At 35.4% G+C, this 24,769-nt stretch overlaps 1 protein-coding gene across 1 annotated transcript in view; it reads right to left on the bottom strand.

Annotated features, from left to right (window-relative positions):
* Nucleotides 1–1,086: 1,086 nt before the first annotated feature.
* Nucleotides 1,087–24,769, bottom strand: part of grm6a (glutamate receptor, metabotropic 6a) — a 53,585-nt gene continuing 29,902 nt past the window's right edge. Inside the window, 8 exon segments of the mRNA XM_043246706.1 lie at nt 1,087–2,343; nt 8,596–8,841; nt 11,974–12,285; nt 17,212–17,835; nt 18,677–18,816; nt 21,352–21,552; nt 21,718–21,858; nt 22,649–22,803. Coding sequence (XP_043102641.1) covers nt 8,599–8,841; nt 11,974–12,285; nt 17,212–17,835; nt 18,677–18,816; nt 21,352–21,552; nt 21,718–21,858; nt 22,649–22,803 — 1,816 coding nt within the window. The 3' untranslated portion in view covers nt 1,087–2,343; nt 8,596–8,598.

Genomic DNA, 24,769 nt, shown 5'->3' with positions numbered 1-24,769 from the left:
ATATTTCTGAGTGACGGCTGATTGATGTTTGAGCAGCTGATAATTTGGTGGTGAATGTTCACTCCGCGGAGCCTTTCAGTCTCTGTCGCAGCCCTGTGTTTAGACTCCTATTGCACCATCATCAGATGTCATCATTTCTTCACCTCCAGCGCACATGTCTGTCATCTAGGTTTAGCGTTAAGGCGTTCAGACTCTGAATAAACTGTGTTGGCAATGGCCTAATGGTTCCTCTGGTGTCAACAGAGACAAAAACATGTTGTGAAAAAGAAAAAGCTGCACCATCTTTACCAGCCCATTATGTGTTTTTCACCTACATACTGTCACACATGATTTGAGCACTTATGTAAATGGGGACAGAATGATTCTCTTTAATACGCATTAATATTCATACCTAAGTGGTTTGTGCATTGCACGTGGCAATGCAATAGTAGTGCATGCAAAATGTATGAGAACGCGGACCATTATGTGTTAGCATGCTTTATAATAAGCAAACCTTTCTCTAACGTTACGAGGAACGGCTATATTGAGATCTGACTTGATATGCTTTCAAAGGAAGTTCCCCCAAATAATCAAAATCTCCCTTCCGTGCAATGGGAAGCTTTCAAGCTCACATAAAAGCAACATAAAGATGCATGCGATTTGTGCATTAAATCTTATGATTCTGTACATCACTGTAAGCTGTGAGTCTGATTCCTGAATGAATGATTTTGTAAAAATGTGTGCAAATGTGCGATTTGCATATGGATTATCCTTTTGATTTCTATTTAAAAATAGGAGAATATATAAAACGACTTTATGTAAATAATGATACTTTGTTTATTTTGGGGTGCACTACTTGCTTAAACCAGAGAGCCTCTGATTTTGCATATATAAAAAACACATTATGAATTCTTAAAACAATGATATGAACAAAGAAAACATCTGGCCTTGATGTTATTAAAACATTTATTTTGTTCTCAGGCATGCGTGGAAAGCACACACGACCATATATATATATTTTAGATATCTATTTTCTCTGTATCCAACGTCTTTCAGTAGGGCTTTATTGAATGGTTTTTGAGAACAGAAACACTGAAATGAGAACGATTCAGAAAAACAATGAGTTTTATTTACAGCACAGCATCCCACTGTTTGTTACTTCATGTAGGAATTATTGTGGCAAAGCATTCCGACCATCAGCAGTCTGTTTAATTACAATTGATCGCTTTGCTCTTTCTATTATCGATTGTACCATTCAACATCAATACCGCTTTTAAATATGACATCTTCATAGACACAGCCAATGTTGTGTTGCATTTACTTAAGCATTATGAACTCAGCAGAATACATACGGACATCCTAAAACACTGATGTAAAAATAGCGAATAGAAAGACATGAACTACATTTCTTTAATGTGATGTGAGCAAAACACAGCAGTCATGTTACTCATGTAACACAGTAAGACTTTTCAGATAGAGTTTCCCATGCATATTGTCGATCAAACACAAAATAACCGCCTCAAGACACAAAATAAAACATCCATTAGCCTTCTGCAGACTCTTCTATTTACAATGTTGAACAAGTTAAACTGTACACTGTTTCTTTAACGTGGCGCTCTGGATGCTGTATTGATATTTCACTGCGTCCTTTCCTACAGGTTTTCTTTATAAAAGCACCAACATGTCTTTGGCCAAGGAGATCAATCATCAGTAATAAATAAATACATTTCCAAAAATAAAAATAAATAAATAAATAGAAGAGCTAATTAATAACACCTAGTTAGAATCGTTTAAATAAATAGATATAAGATGCACAAAGCTATCAAATACACAACTGGCTCAAAATAGTGTCTACTTCATGTTTTGAGCTTACGATCTAAAATAAAATTGTGCATTATGAGCTGACGAAGCAGTGACTTTGCCGTACGGTTAAAAGTGAGGAGAGTTTTTCTTCAGCGTCAGTCAGGATCTGTAATGTTTCATACGTTTTTACTTGGTTAGTGCGTGCATGTCCAAAGTTTGCCTCATGCTAAAACTTCAATACGATAACCACACGAAACCTTTCTGAGATAAAAATGGGACAAAAAAAGAGATTTTTCCAAATTGCATTGTGCGATCCGCAAAAATCCTCTGGATGAGAAAAGGCTTTTGGGCACATTCTATCTATGAAGCATTTCAAGTGTTCGACAAAGATGCTCAATACAGTATTTTCTGTTCGCAGTGTTAGCAGTTTGTGCTTCACAGTCAGTAACATCGACTTTATTAACATCCTCACCTGGCATCACAAAATACAACACAGCAAAACTCCCCCTTTGACTCTGTTCCTCTGTGATTTGAGATCCACACAGCTGTTCCAGGGGTCACCTGTAAGTACAAAGAAAGATCTGTGAATATGAGAAACTCAGCAACACTCAGCAAAAAAGTAGGTTGCTACTTCATGTGAGTTTTAAAGGGGTGCTGCAAAGAGTGTACATCAAAGTACAGACAAACTGTCTGCGAGAAAACATAAAATAGCCCCAAACCAACCAGCGAAGATTGCCTGGTGAGCATGATTCAGTTAACCTCAGCTGGAAGACTCTCTAACTACTACAGAAGAGAATCTTTCACCAAGGCTGCATTCATGTTACGTTGTTTGCGTGCCACACGATCTAGATATATAAACAAAATGAAGATAGATAGATAGATAGATAGATAGAGATAGACAGATATAGATAGATAGATAGATAGATAGATAGATAGATAGATAGATAGATAGATAGATAGATAGATAGATAGACAGATAAAGATAGATAGATCGATAGATAGATAGATAGATAGATAGATAGATAGATAGATAGATAGATAGATAGATATAGATAGATAGACAGATATAGATAGATAGATAGATAGACAGATACAGATAGATAGATAGATAGATAGATAGATAGATAGATAGATAGATAGATAGATAGATAGACAGATATAGATAGATAGATAGATAGATAGATAGATAGATAGATAGATAGATAGATAGATAGATAGATAAAATGAAGGAATGATAGATAAAATGAATGAATGAATGAATAATAGATAGATAGATACAAATGGTAACAAGCAAACAAACAGTAGTAGATAGATAGAACAAAAGAACGAACAACAAATGAATGAACGAATGAACAAGCAAATAACAGATAGATAGATAGATAAAATAAAGGAACTATATATATATATATATATATATATATATATATATATATATATATATATATATATATATATATATATATATATATATATATATATATATAAAATAGTTTATTTGTATAGCACATCTCATACACATAAACACTAATAAAAATAAATGAAATAGAATAGATAGAATAGAATCTATCTATAGATAGATAGAGCACAAAAGGTCAAGTAACAAATAAAATGTTGTATGACAAAGTGAAAGTGGAATGGCTTCTGGACATGAAAGTGTGACTTGCTGACATGTTGTTTATCTCTGTTAACAACTTCCTCTTGTAAGCAACACCCACGGATGTCAGATCGGGAGAGAAAGCAAGATGTGCCATCACATCTAGTGTGTCTCCTCTGAATAGATCCGTGCTGTTTTTGTATCACGCTGCTGAATGCTCCTTTGACAAAACACACACTTGAATGCTTCTTGCGGTAAATGTGGGTTTTTTTTTTTATTACTAAAGTCCTGAAGGGTTTCGGACGCATTTCCCAAGAACGCAGTATTTTCTAGTAAATACAGTCTTCTCACGGCTGCATCAATAGATCGCGGTTATAATAGGCATTTTTGATAGCAGTGTGGGAATACTAGCAAAATTGTGCTTCAGGCAGATGACGTATGTACGACGTACTGTTATACCACTCTTTGCAATCATAGTAGGATAATGCTGGTGTGTCATTGCAAATCTCACATTCAGTGCTGGAGTTTTGTTTGTGGTTGGCACTGCGTTGCTATATGGTTGCTAAAATGTTCCAGCTGCTTTTTAGAGGCTTTTTTTTCAAGCACCTCTAAATATGGTTCACATATCTTCTTAAATGGAAGACCATGTGATTTATTTTGTCCAGTTTATCATTAATTAAGCAATTTTTATTCTCATAATTTGGTGTGGGACAAGTTAATTGTAAAAGATTAAGGCTTGTAGTTTGTTTAAAACCTCAGGTAAACATATTTAATAGATGTCATTATACTTTCCCGGTTGAATAATAACACATCTGAAATGCTGTTTACATTTGCAAATAATCTTTTTAAATATGCAATAATTTGCTTACATTTTTAACAACAGAAATCTGGACAATAGGTTAGATTAGATAAGTTATAGTTTAAAGTTTTCACAGAAGGGATTTTGAATACCTTGTTTTATGAATCAATAAATTAAAAGAAAATACTGTCAAGACGCAGAAAAAGAAGCATTTTCACCATGTTTTTAGGTAGAAAAGTTTTTTTTTTTCATTTACTTGAAATTATATAGGATTTGATTGTATTTTATTATTTTTTATTTTATTTTGTATTATCTGTTTTTTTTTATTATGAAATGAACAAAAGCAAAACAGGCCTCTAACACAAGCATGCTCTATTCTACTCTTTACAGAGAGAACTTTTCATTTTCCGCCAGTCTTAGTACACGATGTAACTAAAAAAGAGTCAAGTTTTAAACAGGAAAAATATCGAAACACTTTTGCTCATTTTTGAACACGATGCTACCGGTCTAATTGGATTCAATGATCTATGCTAAGCTATGCTAAAAGTGCCAGACCCAGAGTTCGCCTGAATAGATTTCAAAGCGGTAAAACTCAACGTATTAACTCTGGGGGAGTCGGAGAATGAGCCCATTTCCACAAAAAGAGTGGAGTGTTCCTTTAACACTTTAGGTAGCTTTAGGGTTGGGTTTGTTGTAGGCAATATTTCCAACATGATAGAGCATCAGCTTTAGATATTTGATTTCTGACCCATCGCAATATGTAACCGAAGCAATATAACAAAAACACAGCAATGCTTACCTATGTCAACGTAATAGAAATGTACCACGGTCATGTAATGAACCTGCGTTTAGCGCCACTCAGTGAACATTTCTCTTTGAAACTGGCGAAAAGGGAGTTACATATTTTTTTGAGACGAGGTTGACGAATGAATTCTTACTAGTCTAAAAGCTCAAAACCGACCAGTACACGACTTGTTCAGTATTGAACAAACTGGTAACAGTTTATGAAAACAACAGAAGACACGAGAGACTGTCCGTGTCTATACAATGAGGACAGATGCCTTTTTGTCCGGAGTGATTTGCCCTGTAATGACATGAGAAAATGTCTGTCTGCAATAGCCAGGGGTAAAATCCCTTGTTTAAGGCCACAGAAGCGATTGTCCAAGTGTGAGAGCATGCTAACGCTCTTCTTCCGCAGCTAACAGCACACAGATCACTGCTTATGACTGTCAATCAACTGTCAAGATGAAGATTTGCGCTAGCGATTGTTTCTGAAAAGCACTATAGTGCGCTTTGTGGTCAGCAAAGTTACAAATCTGCTCTTGTGCTGCAAAAGAAACAGCATTACATCTAAGCAGCTTTAAATGCAAACAGTATCTAATATTAGAGCTCTGTGAAGCTGCATGTGCATAATCTAATATGATTACACCAGATTCACCACAGCTGAAAGATTTGGAGTCGATTATTATTACGGTTTTTAAGGAAATTAATGTTTTTATTCAGCAAGTATGCATTAAATTGATCAAACGTGATCATCAAGACATTTATAACAGTAGAAAAGATTTAGATTTCAAATAAATATTTTGAATGTTGCACTCATCAAATATTGCAAAAAAATGTTTCCACAAATAATGGAATAATAGCAGCTGGAAATTCAGCTTATATTACAGTAGAAAACGTATTTTAAATGTTATTATTTCACAGTATTACAGTTTTTACTGTATTTTTGATCAAATAAATGCAGCCTTGGTGAGCAGAAAAAAACTAAAGAAATGCATGAATGTTAAAGAAACAAAAAAAGTCACTGATTATATTAAAAAATCTGTTATTATATATTATATAAATATATATAAAATATTATAAATTATATTAGCTCTATATCTCAGTAACTACAAGGTCAAAGAAGAGGACCACTGCACTAAAAATATATGACAGAATCATTAAGCATTTGTCTCATTAATAAATGTATATATAGCATTAGTTTTATTAATAAACACGTGTATATAATAATCACATTCAATGCACTTCTGTCCACACGCCTTTCGTAATTCATTTTCTGCTTCCAGTTTCTTCGCTTGCGCACCCAAATATTGTTGCAGCGTGGAGAAATATCCATATCAACAAGCATCATTTCAAGGATTTCGTGCAGGCTTACTGATTTTTTGCTTCCAAAAGCTCAGTAATATGGAAGTAATGAGATGTGCTGCTTCAAACTGCATGCGTTGAGGAAGCAAGTGTGTGCAGCAGAGATAGAGAACAAGTGGAAAATAAACCCAAAAGCATTTCACTGCAATTTAAAAGAGGAAGAGAGAGACGGAGATGTTATGGATATCAAAATGTGAGGGGGCACTCAATACAACTCACGTAAAAGGATTCGGGGCACCTTAAATATTGAATTTAAAGCATTGAGTTCCCTAACAATCCCATCTTGGAAGCTTTGAGGACAGTTTATTGCAATGAAATATATTACTGAGCAGTATTTCTCAGCATATCTATCCCCTGCCGTAAGTCATTCGAGGGCATAAAAGTTCACAAGAGCAAGTTACTGCAAGACGTTTTCTCTTTTCAGCAAATATGACTTTACAGCAGAAACTAAATACATAACGCTAGGGTGTTGTGGGGTTGTTGCCAGGGCTTTGCTATTACTACAGTGTTCTGAACGTTTAAGTGCATTGTTATGCAGTTTATTGGTCGTTATGGGTGCTAGACGGCTGCTGGTGTGATCGGGCAAGTCGCTACCATTGTAGTCTCCTTCAATAGACTTCATAGTGAATTTGACACGGACGAAAAGGATGGCCTTAACAATGGTACACACTGCATTAAGGTTCTATATTGCATCATTTTTACAACTTTAAAACCGTTTATGGAGATTCTGTCCTAATTCTGTACTAATTAGTATGTACTAATTAGTATGGACACGGTCAGCGTCGTCGTCTGGATGAACATCTACATCGAACGAGCACAGGAAATGAAAGGAAGGTCAAGAGATGCAGGTCAAATGTCCATCACAATCAGTTCAGGTCAACAAGGAAACGTTACAGGGAAATAGTGATGCTAGATCCTGTGATAAAATAAACACGGCAAATAATATTGCTTTAAATAGTTCAGTTTTCGTTAGTTGTTTTATCTCTTGACTTTTCTTCAGAAAAAAAGGCAATAGACTCTGTTGAACACACTGTACTTCTAGCCCTCACAGCTTTGTTTTATATTTCTGTCAATAATTCAATAAGGCTATAGGTTTAAATATCATATAAAATATTCTTTACCTATTTTGTCATTTTAAATGTAATCACTTAATGTAATGTAGGGTAATTTGCAAGGTTATTGGTAAATACAACTAAACCAAACATTGCTATTTTTTCTATTTTAGAGCTTTTGTTTAATTAACTGAAATGTATTTTCCATATATATATATATATATATATATATATATATATATATATATATATATATATATATATATATATATATATGTGGTTTAGCGTGAAGGAGCACTCCATGAGAATATAAGGTTAACCATACACATAAGTTTATAAGTTTAATCATACACATATACAGGATTAGTACCTTGTGCAGGTAGGCAGACAGGCAGATAAACTAGCAGATAAACAGTAAAACATAGACGAGATCGGACAAACAGAACTGAAACAACAGGACTTATATATACAACGTAAATACTTAAACAAGACACAGCTGAACACGATACGACAATTAACTAAAAGTAGGTCACACAGAACACATGGTACACGACAAAAACAACAACAAAAAGGAGTCCATATATATATACACTAACTGGACAAAATAAAAGCTAAAACTAAAAGTGAGATAAAAATAAATGTATTAAAATCTAATCACTCATAATAATAAAACAAAAAGGATCTACCATTTAGGGTTAGTAACATACATAACTAATATTATTACTAACTTAACAACTAAAACTAATTTTATTAAAACATTTTTGTTAATTACATAAATCTGAAATAAACAAAAATATTAAAATGAGCTTTTTCTTGTCAGCTTTTGTGTTTTATTTTGTTTAACCTGAAGAACTAATATAATTAATAATATGATTATAAAAACATAATAAATAAATAATACAATTTAAAAATAAATACTTTATAGGAAAGGGCATTACAAAATTGCTATAAATGTAACAAAAATTGAAAGTGTAAACACATGAGCTAATTCAAAATATTAACTTAAGTTAAAAAACTATTAACTTAAACCTATAATAGTTCATAAAAATACGGAAATAACACTCAATCAATCGTATAACCTTTTTGGAAGTGATGGGAGGCTTTTTTAAGTGTAATTTTGACGGGTTGATTTATTTGTAGCACTCTCCCAGATTTTAATGGTGTCTCAGGAGATTCGGAACAGACTCCTTGCACTTTTCCAGGGGTCTGAGAATGGCTTTTACCTGCTACTGCGTCCTGTCTGGCTCGATCTTGGTCTCTCCGTTCTGCTTGTCATTGATGGATTTCTGTGAGAGGCGTGAGGACATGGTGGCGGCTTGAACCACAGCCTTGAAGCTGCGCTTGCGCTTCTGCACGTTCTGCTCCGGGTGGAAGATGATGACGTAGACTTTCGGGATGTAGAGCATCCCCAGAGACACCGAGGCACTCAGACTCATGGACACGGTCAGCGTCGTCGTCTGGATGAACATCTACATCGAACGAGCACAGGAAATGAAAGGAAGGTCAAGAGATGCAGGTCAAATGTCCATCACAATCAGTTCAGATCAACAAGGAAACGTTACAGGGAAAAGGGATGCTAGATCCTGTGATAAAATAAACACGGCAAATAATATTGCTTTAAATAGTTCCGTTTTCGTTAGCTGTTTTATCTCTTGACTTTTCTTCAGAAAAAAAGATCCCTGTAATCAGAGCTTCAACGGTATCTCAACTAAAACTTAAATTTACGCACACACACACACACACACAATTTAAGTTTTTATCATATATATATATATATTATATGCTAATAATTATCAACTTAATTGATAAACACTTTACATTTAAGGTTTCATTTATTTAGTTTTAATTACCATTACTAAACTATTTTAATTTAAATGAACTAACAATGAAAAGTATTAATGAATTAGCTTGAGCTAAAAAGGAAAAGTTATGCCTTTATAAATTTTTTTTTTGGGAAATATTATTACTATTTACAGTAATTGTGTGCTGTTCAGATATACTTTAAAATGTAATTTATTTCTGTGATGCAAAACAGAATTTTCAGCATCATTACTGTCAATGTCACATGATCCTTCATAAATATATTTTTCTAATTATTAATGTTAAAAGCTATTTGAGCTGCATAATATTTTTGCAGATTCAAGTGAATAAAAAAATATTTCGAAAACCTTCGAAAAGTGACTCCTTGCTGAAAAAAAATATATATTTAATTCAGAAAAAATCTTGCTAACCCCAAACTTTTAAAAAGTATGACATTAATAGCATTCACATTAATTTTACAGCTATCAACTATACACACATCAAACGCGATGCTTAAATGAAACAGCTCCTAAAGAAATTAAAAATATTAACTAGACAAAATAAAAGCTAAAACTAAAACTAAAAGTGAGATTTAAAAAATTTCAACGGATTTTCCTTGGCAAATATTCTGTTTTATTTTAATTAATAATAAAAATAAAATAATAAAAATATTTTAACTGAATAAAACTTACAATTAAATATTTAATATAAAAAAAAATTAGAAACGACATTACAAAATTGCTAAAAGCGTAACTAAAATTAAAAGTATAAACACATGAGCTAATTCAAAATATTAACTTATAGTCTATTAACTTAAACCTATAACAGTATATAAAAATATTGTAATTGTATGTATTAATAGCATCTGCATTCATTTTAGCGTTCTCACTTTGTGTCAACTATCATTTTGTTTTCCTAAAACGAACAGAAGACTCATCGAACGCGATGCTTAAATGAAACACCTCCTAAAGCCTCCTGAGCAACCTTTTAGCAATGAAATCCTCCTTTGGACAGGCCACGGTTATGTATCAAAATAAACATTCACAATGTGTATCATACGTGGCTGCCAAGGCAAATAAAAGAGCACCTGCCCACCCAAGAGCACTCACCAGGAAACGGCACATACAGTGGGAAGATACCTGGCTCGTTTAATCTATGCAGCAATAACTAATGCTCTAATTCCTAATTCCCGCTGACGAGGCTTCTGGCTTTATTAAGATGGGTAGACATTGTCTTTCAGGCTCCAAAACACTCCCGTTATCAACCTCCTCCCACAGTCAAACCTCCGGAACCTCATTGGTGGGCGGAAGAGCCTTTGTCTCTGTGTCATGGTGTGTCTTTGGGAGATAAAGGGGAGAAATGAAATGTTGTTTTTTTTTTCTCATCTCATCCCTTTCCATGTCTGCCATATCAAAGGCCTCTTCAAAAAAGAAACTGTGAGCAATACAACTTGGACTTGTTATCGTGAGCCTGGCAGGTTGTTGCTTACTTCAATGCCTTCATATTGAAATGACTTCATTTCACATAATTTTCTACTTAAGGACTTAAACGGCGACTAAGCTCCGCTCTTTTGTTGATGGATTGGAGCAGAACTGTGAGAACGCATTGTGGTGGAAATACGGGAAGTTGTTTCACAGAAAGATGGTGTTGCGTGGCTATATATTGTGTTTTGAAGATGTGTAGTATTGCACTCTGACTTATTGTGAATGTAGGAGAAAAGCATTAATAGCCCAAAATGTCTCGCTGTCAGAGAATACGGCTTTCGTTACGGTTTTTTTCAGTGACGCAGAAGCAGCTACCGACACCTGCACGTGATGATGAAGACACTTCCATGAAAACAGATTTTGCAACACATTTTGTATTGTGTAAAAGAGGATGTTAAATGAGGAAAAAACGAGTGGGATAGTGGAGAAAACTCAAAATCAAAAAGGTATTTTTGCAGCGATGCCATAGAAGAATCGTTTGAGGTTCTCCCAAAGAACCTTTTTTCTTAGTGTACAAAACATTTGAACGATTTCCAACTATAAAGAACCTTTGTTGAATAAAAGATTTTCCTTATGGAACCATCAATGATAGTGTGCTGCGTTCCTAAAACACCCCTGAAATCACTTCTGAGGAGGCTTTTTATGTTAGCTTATGTTGAATGAGGTCAAGTTCAACCTCACGTTTTCACTCTTGATTTGTTCAAACTTACCATATCATGTTCGGTTACAAGTCGAACCTGGCAAGATGTGTTAGTATGAAACGTTTGAATATGTGCACGTGGAAATGAGATTTGAGCACTGTGGTGAGAACTTGTATTTCAGTTAATAATATATTATTTATAATTATTAATATAGCTATTAAGCTATTATTAATAACGCTATTATTATAATTATTATTTCAGAATATGTATAATATAGTGTATGAGTCTGTTTTATAGTGAATGTTAGTTACTTTATACACTACTGTATATATATATATATATATATATATATATATATATATTCCTTTAGTAATATTTCTTATTATTATCAGTGTTGAAAACTGTGACAATGTTTTTTTTTCAGGATTCCTTGATGAACAGAACTTCGAATGAACAGAATTTATTTGAAATAGTAATCTTTTGGGGAAAAACATTTTTTACTGTCACTTTTCAATAGAATGCATCCTTGCTGAATAAAATTTCTTTCAAACAAAACTCCAAAAATAATAACAATGATGGATTGGAACTGCATGATGCGAGTTAATGCTCTGTTTTTCGGGGTGAACTACTTGTTTATCAACATTAGCAACGAATCCCATTATAACACACTTCCCACCTTCTCAGTGGACTGCGCTGTGCCAAAGAAAATAGGCACGAATGCCAGCCAGACGATGCAGGTGGTGTACATGGTGAAGCCGATGGGCTTAGCTTCGTTGAAGGTCTCAGGAACGCCTCGGCTCTTGACCGCATACACAGTGCACGTGACCATGAGCACGATACTGTAGCTCAGGCAACAGATGAGCGACAAATCAGACATGTCACACTTTAGGATGCCACGCGCCAACTCTGGATTGGGCGGCCGCTGCTCCTCGTAGTCCACGATGGTGTGTGGCGGCATCACACCGAACCAGATGAAAACACCCACAACCTGCCAAGAGACGGGAGGGAAAAAAAGATGATCATTAACGGGGAGACTGAGTCAGTCAGAAAGGCAGACTCATTTGTCAAGAGCTGCTGTTTGATTGACGTAGAATAAAGTGTAAAAGAAGCGGTGTTTTAGCCAGTCTACGGCAGACAAGACTTTGCACAAGATTACTGGTTAAAATAGGCCTGCTATCAGCCTGATTGCTCTTAATGATGGGTTTTAAACTGCTTTTTTAAAGACACAAAAGAAACTATAAGATCCTTTCCTCGCTTTGTAATAACGTGACCAGATTTCTAAAGCTAAAAAAGGGGATATGTCTAGTTCGGCTGAAATGTAGCACTTACGTTCCCAAAGTTTTTCATTCTGAATTAAGACGTTTTGTGTATTTTGGCCATTATAAATGTAGATCGTCAGACATAAAATACAATGCACACTTTATAATATGCCGTTACATAACTTCTCAAAGGTTTGGGGTTAATCTTTTTTGAAAGAAGTAAATCATTTAACTCAAAAATGGACGCATTAAATTGCTCAAATGTTATATGTTTATAATGTTACAAAAGATTTCTATTTTAAATGAATGCTTTCTATTAATCCAAAAATATGTATCATGTATCATATGTATGTATCTTTACCCTCTTTATTTAAAAATTAAAAAATGAAATGGAGTAGCATTTCTAAAACTACATTTTACAAAATCTATCACACAAGTTTCCGTTTTACATTTAGCTCTGTTTACGGCCCGCCATCTGAATCCACGTTTCTTTAAATGCTAATGAGACTGTTTATTTAAGCTCCATTTTGCGCTGAACTTGCTAACTAGCACATGCTACGAAAGGCGATTTCCAAAGATTCATAAAAACCCTTCCACTTGCTTCTTCTGTAGATAAAGCTGAATGATTCGCGTGAACGAAAGTTTCAAGTTTCAAAACGAAACTAACATTAGTTTCGCAGCTCAGATGTGAGGAATAAATGACATATTATCATTATTATATCCAACAATGAAACACTTCAGTCACTTAATTGGAGACATCTTTCACTAGAGTCGACACAATGGACATGACGCAATTCAAACGCAATATTTTGAGTTACATGCACTTAAATTGTTTAATCTAATGTGCTATTCCGCATCTAGCAGCCTGTTATGCCAAGCCAGCAGAGGGAGCTCTTACCCCGGCATGAACTATGATCGCGTCCTCTGCTACTACTTCCTGTTTGGACACTATAAATTCTGAAGCAGGCCTTTCGCTGGCACATAGCGTTATAGTTAGCCTAAGCCTTGGTTGTTTATGCATTGTTTCTCGTTTGACGTCCTGCGGTTTCGCCTGACTTTGGTTTTTTGATGGTTTGCTGCCTGACCTCTGCCTGTTTTAGGTTTTTGTTGTTACTTTGCCTCTGATATTTTTGCTGTGTTGTTGATGTCTGCCTGCTTTGGCCACGCCTTTGTCGAATAAAAGCCTGCGAATGGATCCGCATGCCTCAGACCCTTCATTCGTGACAGTTAGCGACATGTTCATTTTAGAAGCTGTTCTTTTTTTTTTTTTTTTTTTTTTGATAATTGTATTATCATAAAACATCTCCCCCCGAGTTCTAATAAAGATGAAATCATCCATAGGTGAAGTCATTGTGCTACGGGTTCATGAGGAATGCACAGATTCATAAACTTCCAATGTGAAACTTGTTACTTAACATTTCTAATGTCCCAGGGATTTTGTCACATGCTTAATATACCTCTTAAAGTAGTACATAATAAATAAAATCGCCAAGTGAGTTGACCCATTCGGATATCATGTTATAATCGTATTACTTATCTATATTATGTTATGCGTATTGTTCCTGGAGATTCCCCAAGACCGATCTAAATTATCCAAATAGAAATGTGTTACCCATTCTCAACTGAAGTAGCATTGCTCAAAAAAAGTTGGCGAATTTGCTTAAAAAGTCTCCCAGTGTGTCATCAGCCTGAGGGGTTTTTAAAACAGGGTTATAAAAAGCACTTTTTATCATTATAGGATGGATGTGTACACACACTTCCAACACACATTTACGTCCACGCAACTTGTCAAATGAATTTTGTATCCGATGACCCCTTCAAGCACCAAATAAATCACAAACGTTTCAGATGGGATGTCTGCTCGCAGTAAATCATGATATAAGTGCGCAGGATCGCCGGATGAGAGCAGCTGTTTAGAGGCGTGATTTAGAGAGCGTCACTTGCACCTGTTCTCAATGGGAACATTCCGCCTAGGAAGTGACTCATCCCGACTGAAGGTGCTCATCAGGTAACACGCAAAAACTTTCTGAGAAACTTCTGCGGCTGGGAGGAGAAGAGAACAGCAGCCGGGGCGGCCGGCGTGTTGCCGGGGAGACAGATGTTGCTGTCAGAATCGCTCGCCGGAGTTCCGTTCTCCGCTCAGCGTCGGTGACACATCTGCCAACATGCGCTGGAGGAGGTGCCGAGAAATGTCCTGCTGTCAATCACTCTCCTGCAAACGTCCTGTTAATCTCGTCTCCCCCGCGCCTCTGCCGGTGAGTCATGCGCATAATTCGGGGGGCTAAGCTCCAACCACAAAAGCCTCTAAAATATTCTTTAGCAAAAGTTCGAATCAGCAGTTTTTAATCGCCGGAGAGGTGTTTATCGGCAGACACGATGCATATCGACTTTCTTGTCACCTGTAAATTATTTTTTTCCCCCCCTTTTATTGATGTCGAATCTGTTGCTTTTGCACATTAGCGTGTTTGGCACGTTTGCTGGCACAAGCAGAATGAAGCCCAGGCACTCAACATGATGAGGTCTGCAGGCAGCTTATCAGCTTCGGCAGAGTGTACAAACACAGGAGAATCTGCTTGACTGGGAAACAGCTATTGACAAAACCTCAAAATTCAAAGGGGCATGATGAGAATGGAACAACAGCACGGGGGCTTTAGTTTCCATAACCAGTGGCTCTGTGGCGCTCGTGAACCTGTGTTTGGCTGTCCGTGTAGATCGAGACTTGCTAAGGTGCCTGTGAAATCTTTATATGATAATGTTAATGTTTTATTCAATAATTCAATCGTTTGGCCTTCCATTCCTCATCAAAGCTACCATGGCAGTTTTTAATAGATGAATGAAGCAAAACATTAAAGGTGATGTCTGACATTTTTTATCTTAAATACATTTGCTATGCAAAATTAATATGCAGAGACTTTTTAAACAAATCATTAATTCGTTTTTTTAGAAATTAATACGTACAATGTTCAAAAGCCTGGAGGCAGTAAAATTAATACTTTTCATATTTAATTTTGTAATTAATTTTTTTTGTATTATTTTTAATAGCTGTGACATACAATTAAGAAATATTCTAGGTTCTACAGTTCAAAATCACTAATCAAAATTTTAATAATAAGACGGTTACCTTTATCAAATTTCTGAAGGGAATTGATACTTTAATTCAGCAAGACTGCATTAAATTAATTAAAAGTGACAGAAGAATGATTTCTAAAAGATCGTGTGACACTGAAGACTTGAGTTATCTTGCTCATAATTCAGCTTTTCATCACAGAAATAAAGTACATAAATAATTTGAATAAAATACATCCAAATAGAAAACAGTTATTTTGAATATTTCACAATATTACAGTTTTTACTGTATTTTTGATCAAATAAATGCAGCCTTGGTGAGACCGACCCCCGAACGTTTGAACTATAGTGCAAATACTTTTAAACTCAAACAAAAAAAAAAAAAACAGAATTTTTTCCATCCAGCTCAACGACGTAACCAGGGCTGCATTTCCCAAAAGCCTCGTGAGTCTAAGTAGTTTAGAAAAATGACTGTACGTCACCTGCAGGACAATCAGCAGATTGCACCTTTAACTTCATTTAGTTGCAATGTGACTATAGTTAAAGCTTTGATTGTACTTTATTGTACACTTTAGTACTGATTTTTGATTTATGTAAAACTAAATTAAATATTTAAAAAGGGCAGGAAACAAAAATAATAATAAAATTAAATAAAATAAGGGAAATGCACATCTTATTTAAAAGATGAATAAATATGAAAAAATGAATAAAAGCAATATAGGAAATATGCTTCAAAGACTGGGAAAAGACTCTCTACAGATATGCAATCATATATTTATTATTGCTGTCAAGCAGTTATTTACGATTAATCGCATCCAAAATAAAGGCTTTTATTTACATAAAATATGAGTGTGTATTGTGTATATTTATTATGTGTATATATATATATATATATATATATATATATATATATATATATATATATATATATATATACATATATATAAATACAAAACTATACACGCATATATTTAAGAAAAATATGGAATGTTTGTATAAGAAATATATTTATATAGAATATATAATAATTTATAAGTGTATATACTGCACATGTAAATATTTTCAAAATATATAATGTGTGTTTTTATATAAGCATAATAAATAAACACAGAATACATATTATGTAAACAAAACCTTTTATTTTGAATGCGATTAATCACGATTAATCGTTTGACAGCACTAATTATTATTGTTTATTACGTCTCTGGGCACCAACTATGAGTATTATTATTATTTTTGTTTATTATATTATATTATATTATATTATATTATAGAGCTGTCTGTAATGTAGCATTAGGTTATTTTAATAAACATGTACTACAATTACGAGCCATTCTTTAAATTGACATTTTAACACTTATGACCAAGGTATAGCAACTCCTAAACACGGCTATTTGCGATTGCGTTAAGTGTGTTAATTTTCGGGAAACACACATGAAACAGTAACAAACATTCGCAAAATGACTTAAGTGCTATGATCAATCATTATCGGGAATGATTTGGGAAGCATAGGATATGGGTTGCACCCTGCAGGAAGCAATACGGCAATTAACACCAATTGACTTCAGGCTTTAACCTCTCATGCTCACCTGTACTGAGATCAGTATGAAGGTGATCATAAGTTGTGATGTGGGGCTGATGAATTTTGGCGGCGTGACGGACTTCTTTCCCTGCTCGAAGATGCGGTAGATCCGGTTGGTCTTCGTAAGCATGGCCGAGTACGTAATGCACATGCCCAGCCCCAGCAGCAGCCGGCGGAAAGCACACACCACCGTCCCCGGCTCAGCGATCATGAGGAAGGTGATGAGGTAGATGAGGAAGATCCCCGTCAGCAGCACGTAGCTGAGCTCGCGGCCCGCGGCCCTCACGATGGGGGTGTCGTTGAAGCGGATGAAGGTGATGATGACGGACAGCGTGGCCAGGATGCCGAGGATGGCGAGGAACAGAGGGATCACGGCCCAGGGCGAATGCCACTCCAGCTTGATGATGGGAGTGGGGCGGCAGGCCGTGCGGTTGGGGGTCGGACGCATGTCGAAAGGGCACATCTCGCAGTTAAACTCGTCAGCTTGGAACTGATAGCCGTCACATAGCTCACAGTGCCAGCAGCACGGGACACCCTTCACCATCTTCTTCCTCTCGCCCGAGCGGCACGGAAAACTGCACACCGAGTCCGGAATCACGCGGGATCCACCGGTCCACTGCATCTCTTCCACCTAAAGAAATACAGACAACATTTACAGACTAGAAAACTAGAAAACAGAAAACAAAAGCCAAACAGATCATACTTGTAAGTTCGAGATATGTTTTGAAACACGCAATGCACCAAAAAGTTTGGGCTTGCATTTATTAGATTAAAAACAATATAGCGAAAAAACTGTTTTCTAGTGAAATATGTTTTAATGTATTTCTTTGATGGTAAAGCAGAATTTTACTCCAGTCTTTAGCGTCACATGAATTGCCTTCAGAAATGATTCTATTAAATTATTTTTAAATTATCAATTTTGAATTCAGTTTGAATTCTGCTTAACATTATTTTTGAAAATTATAATTTTCCCCCTTGATAAATAGGTCATTCAAATAAACAGTATTTATGTGAAATTTATAAATTACATTAATATAATTTAAATGATGCAAAGCTGAATTTTCAGCATCTTTACTTCAGTCTTCAGTGATACATCTCAAGAAACGTTTCTGATAATTATCATTCATATTCATGAAAATTATTTTAGAACTTTCTAAATGTCTTTACTGTCACTTTAAAAAAATCGAATGCATCCATGCTAAATAATCCTACTGCCCCCAAACCTTATAACAGCGGTGCATTAAGACCAAATTAATAGCTTCAACTAGGCTAAACAAGACAGTCATCTTATTACTTATAATTGCTTATAAGTTGTTTAGTGTCCTTGTAACAGTGGTAGAATTGTTAAAAAATATGTTTAATCATTACAAACTATGGAAAAGTGAGAAAAATGTGTCTTTTATGACTCATAACTAATATGATTTAATCCTTCAGATGTGAATGTAATTAATGTTCAATTGAAGTCAACTTACATTGAGTCGCAGGTTATTGGTCCACTGTCCAATGACTCTGTATCCTGGATTGGTAGTGTTGGTCATCTGGTACTGAAAGATGTCATAGCGTCCAGGAGCATCACCGTTTTCATTAAACAGAACAGCAGTGCCAGCACTACCTATAAATCACAGAGGAAACAGGATTCATAGTGCTATCTTACAATAAGAAACATTATTAATGCCATTATTTTCCAAAAACTCCGATCTGTTTTTAATTTCCATCGGCTGAGTTACCAAAAACCACAAAACCATTTTGATTTCTTGTCTTTCAAGATATACTTACAGATAGTAAATTATAGCTAAGAACCGAACTGAACATTTTCCAGTTTTACGAAACCGAGTCGCAATCACTAAAAAATGCTATTTTGTTTAACTACATAAAAACCTTTGTCGGACCAAACACAGCCAAACTCAGTTGTCTGAACAAAGAATTTCATGTTCTTGAAATATTAAGTCTTTTGTGAGTTCCCAGCATGCATTGCAACGTGTAAAAGATTTAGTTACTGTTATAGGATTATTGTTTTGCTGTTTGCTAATTACATTTAAACTTATTTTGTTGTTTTTTCATCATTGTTAGTTATTAGTTGTACTGTGATGTAAAGAGCTTTTTGTGAACCGTTTTTGTAGTTTTGAGGCCTAGGCTATGTTCAATCATGTCTTTTTTCCGAACACCTTAATCTTGCAAGTCGTCTTATAAAGACAATGTTACGTTAGTGACAACTTAAATAAACATCTTCCAATAAACAGAAACAAAAATGTCTTCAAGATAATAAAGCGTATTAGCTGAACAAAACTAGAAACGTCCAACAACTTGGTCCAAAGGAAGTAAACTCAAAAAAGCTGTGCAGTAAGTTTCCTTGAAATTTTAAGTTCAACTTTTAATTTTTTACAGTATGAGAACATCAGCTCTTCAGATGAGCTCGATCACAGCCAGATACATCCTAAAGAGACGTCAGGTTCCAGCTACACCGATCACCTCCTCTTCCTGTCACTCCTTCTTCTCCGCTGAGACTCCGAACAACTTCACTTCGCTCTACACCCATCTGTCATATAGACGCTCCATTCATGCATACTTTATCCTGCTGCATGTCATTACAGGCACCGATATCTGTTTTTAGTCCATGATTAGATTTAAATGGGAAACTAATGCACTACAGACAAACATTTGTCTGTTTCCCTGTGATTGGAAGTGCTTTGAATAAGCGTATGTAGTTCAGTCATTAGAACTCAGCAAGAGCACATCACTGAACCACTGATAACCTGCTCCTATTAGCCCTGGATGGATAAGGATTTGTGTTTTCCTTGTTTGTTCTTTGCTGCAGTGGAGGAAGACGGCTTCATTTGAAATTCTGGGGTGGAAAAAGGACTTATTTTCCATGCGATTTTCTTCTTCGCAATAATGCATATTGCTTGTTCAGCCAATTCCCTCCAGGCGAGCTTTCACCAAATGTTTGCAAGATGACAGTCACTCTTGAGGAAGTGATTTAATGGAAATTTTCTTCATGGGCAGCTTCACAACGCCAGGGAAGAGTTAGATTTATTTACCAGAACTTTGCCATTTTCTTTTCTTTTTTTTATCACACCACACTGAACTACGAGGCCGCAATGGTACTGCGAAGCGCTAAACGTTATAAACACCACGTGAAAAGGCATTCGCTACATATTAAACGTCACTATTTACACATTTACACATTTTAACGGGTCGTGTGATGCTGCTAAAAAGAACATTATTTAAGAAAACATAACTTACTTAAAGGTTGTGAGTCAGGAGCACTAGATTGTCTTCGCAGAGTAAGAATGACCACTTTAACATTATATTGCAAATATTGTTGTAGGGTGAGACTTGATTTTATTAGTCAGGGTTTGATTGGACTGTAAAAAGTAGCTACAATATTAGCGGTTAATAGAAAAAATATTAAGTGATGGAAAATTCATTATTTTATTCAAAAAGTATTTTTCCTTCAGAACACATGCACTTTTGAATTGTAGACTAAATCTTTATTGTTTAAATAGTTTATAATATATAATATGGTAATGTGTAATATTTTATAGTATTTTCCATTGAACTATGCATTAAACTGATTATAACTGATAATATATAAATGATAATATGTTCTGTAAGATTTCAAAAAAATGTTCTTTTAAATAAAATGTAAATATATCAGAATTTTTTTGGTTTTTTATAATAATTATTTTACAATATATTAAAACACAAACCGGTTATTTATTTTTTTAATGTTTCATAATATGCAATCTGAATGTTTATGATATATTTGAATGTAAAAATAACCCTACTATACACTTTATTTATATAGAAATTTTTCATATTTACGTTACCACTTAATCTTTTAGCAGAAACTTTCCAAAATACTTAGACATAGAAAGGCATAGAAAAAAACCTATCATAACATTCTTCATAATAACTACAGTCATACGTCCATGATAACAGAATTCTAAATATTCATGTATCCAAGGGCATGCTCATGTCGATATGCATGATACTTGTGTTCAATCCAAATGAGCCTGTGAGGCAGAACTCTTTATGGGGTTTAGTTTGGACCTTTGAACATCTTTTGGCTTCCAGCCTAATGGCATTTCTGATGCCAGTCAGGTCTCATCTATAGTGATTCTGATTTAGCGTGATGTCGACTCACCATTGAAGTTGACGGAGTGGATGTAGCTAAGCAGCAAACGTCCCTCCACTGGGTCCATCTTATCACAAACGCCCGTGGCTCCCGGGCACAAATCCTGGTGCATGTTGTGCAAAGCATGAGCCATAGCGTAAACCGCATCAATTACAAACTGAACCTTGCCCTCTTGCTCATAATGAGAATCACGACTGATCCGTTCCTCTCCTGAAACGAGAGAGAGAAAGGGTCAACCGAACAAAGTCAGACAGCAAAGTGATGGATGAGAAGGAGAAAGATAAGTAGGACAGAGGACATTTAAGAGCTTTTAAGGTCAGCTGTCATTGCAGCCAAACATCAGTTAACTTGCAAACGGCTATCGGGAGCTCTCACCTGTGCATTTCTTCTTTTCTGGGTCGATCTTGATACCTGGACGTGTCAGTTTGCACCTGAAGTCGTCCTCCCAGAATTCAGCAAACCAGATATTCCTGCGGTTGTTCTCCAGGGAACGAGTGGTGAAGTACTGGTCAAATCCTGATTAAAAAGCAGAAAAACTTGTGGAATCGACTGTAAAAAGAATGTCTTCCGAAGCAGATCGATGGGTTTTTGTAAAAAAAGTGTGACCGGAAATCAGTTATTTAAGTTTTAATTTTAAAACTAGAAATATTTTTGTTACAAAAAACCCATCCGTCTGCTTCAGAGGACATGTGATAACCCCCAAAGGCGTATAAGTTACTTTCATGATGGATATATCTGATCTGAGCTTCAAAATAACGGTTGCTATCCATCAGCATTACCAGGCTTGGAAGAGCCAGGATAAATGTTTAAAAAACTCACACTGTGTTCGCCTGAAAGAAGAAAGTCATATACACCTAGGATGGCTTGGGGTTGAGTAAAAATGCCACAATTAAAATATTTTGGGTGAACTATTCCTTTATGTTGCTGGGGTACATTTGAAGCAATAGCAAAAAATATATTGCATGGATCAATATTATAGTTGTTTTTTCATGACAAAAATCACTGGGATATTAAGTAAAGAAGATATTCCATAAAGATATTTTGTAAATTTCCTACTGTAAATATATTAAAACTTTGATTAGTTATACGCATTGCTATGGACTTTTTTAGACAAGTTTAAAGGTAATTTTCTCAGTATTTAGATTTTTTGCACCTTTATATTCCAGATTTTCTCAGCCAAATATTAACCTATCATAACAAACCAATGTAAAGCTTATTCAGCTTTTAGGTGAGGTATATTTCAGTTTCAAAAAATGTACACTTATGACAGATTTGTGGTCCAGGGTTACATATGTACATTTCGAACCTTCAATTGATGCTCTTTTGGGAAGAATGGTGACGGCACCCTCAGCCACTTCCTCCTGGTCCAGGATCGGAGAGCTCTTGGCACCCCAGCTGTCCGATCCCACAAACTTGAACTGACCGGTCAAATTGGCCTTCCTTGCAGCCTCCAGTACCTGCCTGGACAAGAATCAGCACAACTAAACTATTAAACAGAAGCAAAGTCATTCTAAATAATATCACAGGGGACACACTGTATCTATTGCAATTATGCAGCGTTTTAGTATTTTAAACAGTAATTTGATCCGTTCAGTAATTGCCATTCATGCCTTGTAATCATGTGCCGTAGCACTTTAGATCAATTTATAACAAAGAGAGAAAGAGAGAAATAGAACGGGTGTCAAACAAACCACTGACAACACCTGTAATTTAGTTTTCTGTCTAAAAATGCACATCAGACATTAGAACGTTAACAGTTTTTTCAAATGAAAAGAAAATAAATGGAGTTCACTTGAATACTGTAACAAAAAAAGTAAGTAAAAAGTGGAAAAAGTTAACCATTTTATATACATTTGTTATGAATATAAAAATCATATTGTCATTTGTCTCAGTGGTTAAATAACCATTCAAAAAATGAATTACATAATCTTAAAAAATGTGTAATATTTCCTATTTATTTAACTGGAGAATGACAAACTTCTCAATCTTTTTGCCAGTGAGTTGGGTGCATTTCTTTTTAATATCTATCAACGACCAACTCAAGTGATTGCACAAAAATGTAATTTGTCCATAATACGATATGCACGACCGCATGCATACACAAATGTTAATATAACATATAATTGTATAAAAGAGTCTAAATAGTACCTTCATGAAATTCAAATACAGAATTGTTTTTTTTAGAGTGGCATTTACTAAGTTATGAATTAAGCCGTTGAATGACGCAATCGCTTGCAGCGCTGAAGATGTGGTTGACAATTCACGACAGCTCGTGTTCACGGGAGTGTTTTAATGAGAGGGAAACTTCCTCTGCACAGACATTCTCCACCACATAAGACTGTCAAAAAGCACCCCCAACGAGCCATATGGATTAGAGACAGCGACACCCAAACACAGAGTGGCAAAACGTCGCATGTGAGCGTCAACCGCGATAGCGAAGTATTGTCTGGGAGAGTTTGCTACACTTCTGAATTTGCGAAGTCAAACATGAAAAACATCTAAATGACATTAAGCAATGAGAAAATACAGTGTCCTGAATTTGGTATCTGCTCTAATCATGCATGAAAAGGTCATCTAAGCTCAAGAGATGAATTAATAAAACAGCATCTTTTGAATTTGACAGTATAGCACCTTCTAAGTTAGCATTTCCCAGGCAGCTTTAGCACTTTCCTGGGTTGTCCTAAGTGCAAAGTTGAAACCACAGATGTGATACGTCAAGCTCTCACGGTTATGATTTCAAAATGAAGCAATATTCTGTCTTCCTTCACTGACAGGTAATTAAAAAGCTAGTGGAACGACAGAACACCTGTACACGAACATTACATTGATGTTATAGGATTTAAATGTAAAATAGTTCCTGGAGCATTAAAGGAAAGGTTCACTCGAAAATGAAAATCACAGAAAAATTACTCACCCTAAGGCCATCCAAGATAAAGCGAGTTTCTTCAATGAAACAGATTTGGAGATTTAGATCGGTTGCTCAGCAATGAATCCTATCCTATGATAATCCACACCACTCCAATCCGTCAAATAATGTCTTGTGAAGTGAAAAGCTGTGTGTTTGTCCATAATATTGCCTTGTAGTTTAAAAAAAATCACCTCGTCTGAATCAGGAGATAAACGTGCACAGATCAAGCACCATTTAAATGTGAAAACATTTCTAAACAGACATGTTGGTGGATAACAAGAGACGTATTTTTCCAATGGAGGAAGTGTTATTATGGATTATGGGCAGGTTTAAACCCCTCAATGGTGGATTTATTTATTCAAAAGATTTAGCTTTTCACTTCAGAACATGCTAACTAACGGACTGGAGTGATGCCGATTGCTTGTGGATGTTTTCATCAGTTGTTTGGGCTCTCATTCTGACGGCACCCATTCACTGCAGAGCGTCCGTTGGCAAGTAAGTGATATAATGCTAAATTTC

The sequence above is a fragment of the Puntigrus tetrazona genome, chromosome 8 (genome assembly GCF_018831695.1).
Source record: "Puntigrus tetrazona isolate hp1 chromosome 8, ASM1883169v1, whole genome shotgun sequence".
Taxonomy (NCBI): domain Eukaryota; kingdom Metazoa; phylum Chordata; class Actinopteri; order Cypriniformes; family Cyprinidae; genus Puntigrus; species Puntigrus tetrazona.
The sequence above is the reverse complement of the archived record's forward strand: the minus strand, read 5'-3'. Positions and strand labels throughout refer to the sequence as shown.